The 3,622-nt window shown below is 60.3% G+C and overlaps 1 protein-coding gene across 1 annotated transcript; it reads left to right on the top strand.

Moving 5' to 3' along the window:
- The first annotated feature begins 466 nt into the window (after positions 1 to 466).
- Positions 467 to 3,096, top strand: LOC123156638 (exocyst complex component EXO70A1). The gene has a single exon (XM_044574778.1). It carries the CDS (start codon positions 981 to 983, stop codon positions 3,012 to 3,014), a length of 2,034 nt encoding a protein of 677 aa, XP_044430713.1. The 5' UTR covers positions 467 to 980; the 3' UTR covers positions 3,015 to 3,096.
- The last annotated feature ends 526 nt before the right edge of the window (positions 3,097 to 3,622 follow it).

Below are 3,622 nucleotides of genomic sequence, written 5' to 3'. Positions count from 1 at the left end.
ACGCACGGACGAACAGTGGTAAACATCAAGGGGACGACGTAAACAACCTCGGAACCGCCTGACAGCAACGGCACGGTCAACCACTGGCCCGAACCGGAAGCAACGGCGACGGGCACGGGTTTTCCTCGCCAGCACTGCCGCCCCCGATCGGCCGGTCGATCGACGCCCGACGCCCCACGCGGTGCCTGCTACTGCTAGCCAGCCAGGCAGCGACCCGCGGGGAAACAAGGCGGCCGCGGCCGTCTATCCCTCCCCAGTGGTCCCCACAAAACAAAGGCAGAGGGCCACGGGAGGAAAAGCCCCCGACCCAAAGTGAGAACAAAACCCGGTGCCGCGTGGGGCGCGGCCGGCCGAGCTGGCTCCGATTACCCAACCTGCGGCGGCCGCCACCTCGCCCCCCGTCCGCGTGGCCAGCCCCACAATTTCTTTTGTTTTCGACTTTCGATTCCACCCACGCCCCAACCACAGACCAGACCCCAGACCAGGGCCGCCGAGTCGAGCCGAGCGCCGGAGGCCGCAGCGCGTGCGGTGCGTGCCTTCAGTTTCGACTCTCCCAGCCTTTTCCCGTCCAAAAACTCTCCCCTTTTCCGCCTCCCCCCTTTCCAAGTCCAACCTAAACCTCAGCCCCCGTTCTTCTCCCCGCTCCCCCGCCCCGCCTCTGCCTCTGCCCTGCACGCCACAGCACCCATCTTCCCAGCGCCCGTCACCCACCTCCACGGACGGACGGGCGCCCGTCGCCATCGCCATCGCCTTTTCCCCCTCCCTCCCTGCCTCCGACGATAAGTACGCAGTCTCTTGCAAGGGACGCCCGACCCCGAGTTCCCACCGGCACCCCCTCGCTCCCTTCCGGTCCGTCCCGGCAGATTGGTTCCTGCGCGAATTGCTGGGGGCTGCAGGGAGGGACAAGCCCGCTCGCTCACTCGCGGCCCTGGGCGTTGAGTGCGCATTTGGAGGGCGAGGTCTTGTGTTGCCGGCGGGGGATGGGGATGGATCAGGCGGAGGAGGGGCGGAGGATGGCGAGCCTGCAGGCGGCGCGGAGCGCACTGCGGGCGGGGGTGGAGCGGTCGCGGGCGCTGAGCCACGCGCTGGCGCGGTCGGGGGCCAGGGTCGGGGAGATCCAGGCGCGGCTGGCGGCCACGGAGGCCGGGGTGCGCCCGATCCGCGCGCCGCGGGACGCGCTCGAGGGGGCCGGCCCCAACATCGACCGCGCCGTGGGGCCCGCCGCCGCCGTCCTCAAGGTGTTCGACGCCGTGCACGGCCTCGAGCCGCCGCTCCTCGCCGGGGCCGCCGCCAGGGAGGACCTCCCGGGCTACCTCGCCCTCGTCGCCCGCCTCGAGGAGGCGCTCCGCTTCCTCGCCGACAACTGCGGCCTCGCCGTCGACTGGCTCTCCGACATCGTCGACTACCTCGGCAAGCGCAGCCTCGCCGACCCGCGCTTCGTGGCCGGCCTCGCCGAGGCGCTCTCCGGGCTCAAGGGCGTCCCCGCCGCCGGCCTCGACGCCGGGCTCCTCACCGCCGCCCTCGACGTGCTCGAGGCCGAGTTCTGCCGCCTCCTCGCGGAGCACTCTGCTCCGCTCGCTATGCAGGAGGACGCGGACAAGTCCAAGGCTGCCGCCTCCATCGCGCCGCCCAGGATCCCCGCCGCCGCCGTGCAGAAGCTCGGCCTCACCCTTGACCGCCTTGCCGCTAATGGGCGGCTCAGCTACTGCGTCGCCGCGTATGCCGACGCTCGTGGGGACACGGTGAGCGCCAGCCTCCACGCGCTCGGCCTGGATTACCTGCAGGACCAGACGCAGGATGCTCAGGCGCTGAGCCCGAGCGTCGAGCTCTGGGGCCGGCATTTGGAGTTCGCGGTGCGCCACCTATTAGAAGCTGAGCGGAAGCTCTGTGTTGCTGTCTTCGAGCGCCGGCCAGAAGCCGCGGCCGCTTGCTTCGCGGACATTGCGGCGCGCGCCGGAATTCTTGATTTCCTCAAGTTTGGCCGCGCCGTGGCTGATGCCAAGAAGGACCCCATCAAGCTCCTGAGGCTGCTTGATGTGTTTGATTCCCTCAGTAAGCTCAGATTGGACTTCAACCGGTTGTTTGGTGGAAAGGCATGCCTGGAGATCCAAAGCAGGACCAGAGAGCTTGTGAAGAGGGTGGTGGATGGTTCTGTTGAGATTTTTGAGGAGTTGCTGGTGCAGGTGGAGCTGCAGCGCAAAATGCCACCCCCATCTGACGGTGGAGTGCCAGGCCTGGTTACCTTCGTCCCCAAGTACTGCAACCAGCTCCTTGGGGAGCAATATCGGTCTGTGCTCACACAAGTGCTTACCATCCACCGCAGCTGGCGCAAGGAGGCGTTCAATGACAAGATGCTCGTCGACGCAGTGCACAATATTGTCAAGGCCCTGGAGGCCAACTTCGACACATGGGCAAAGGCGTATGAGGATAAGACGCTGTCATCTCTCTTCATGATGAACACCCACTCGCACTTCTTCAAGCACCTGAAGAGTACCAAGATGGGGGAGATCTTAGGCGATGAATGGCTCCGGGAGCATGAGCAGTACAAGGACTACTACTCAGCCCTGTTTCTAAGGGAGAGCTGGGGAACGCTTGCGCCCCTGCTGAGCAGGGAGGGTTTGATCTTGTTCTCCAAGGGTCAGGCTACAGCAAGGGACTTGGTGAAGCAGCGGCTCAAATCGTTCAACGCCAGCTTTGATGAGATGTACCAGAAGCAGTCTGCGTGGATCATACCAGACAAGGATCTGCAGCAGAGGGTGTGCCACCTTGTGGTGCAGGCTATAGTGCCTGTTTACCGTAGCTTCATGCAGAACTACGGGCCGCTTGTTGAGCAGGACATCAGCGCGAGCAAGTACGTCAAGTACAGCGCTGAAGGCCTTGATAAGATGCTTAGCACCCTCTTCATGCCGAAGCTTAGGACGAGGAGGACTGCAAGCATGCAGATCAGAAGCTCAAATGGCAAGATTGCCAGTGCAGTGACAGGGCTGCAACGGAGTGCTTCAACATTGCAATAGCATCAGTTGAAGAAGCTCCGGAAAGATTGGATGTACAGTAGTGTTGTGCAATAATTGAATAATCAAAGAATGATTTAATTTATTTCGAGCCAGGCGTTGAAGATCCCGGTTGTGCGAGAGACATAGTAATCGCTCGATGATAATAAGAGCTGCTGGAGCATAGTAAGAACATAGACTTCTCCAGCACTGACATAGTGGGGGAGAAGGAAACTGAAATCTTTCCTCAGAGCATATGGAGGCCCCCTTCCCCTGGACCATTCTCTTCGCATTCGTATCTCTAGCATTCATATACTCTATTCGTTTTAGGAAACTTATGTGTGGAGCATAAGATGTGTAATCAGTTGTCTGGTATATGTCAAAGATTGGTTGTAATTTAGGTGGGTATTTAGTTGTTTTTATCAATGTTCATTGAATTATATGGAAGTATATTACTGGCTGTGACAAAAATGACAGTGATCAATCAATTGACTGACTACATGAGGCAAGAAATCAGTTTATCTTCGAAGTTTCGGTTCAGCATGTTCTTTCTTTCTCTTTTACGCACTAACTTACCCTTTTGTTACCTATTATCTGCTACTTATCTATGCTCTGTTCTACAGATAAATCAT

This window comes from Triticum aestivum, chromosome 7B, assembly GCF_018294505.1.
Source record: "Triticum aestivum cultivar Chinese Spring chromosome 7B, IWGSC CS RefSeq v2.1, whole genome shotgun sequence".
Classification (NCBI taxonomy): Eukaryota; Viridiplantae; Streptophyta; class Magnoliopsida; order Poales; family Poaceae; genus Triticum; species Triticum aestivum.
This window is presented reverse-complemented; position numbering and strand designations above follow the sequence as displayed.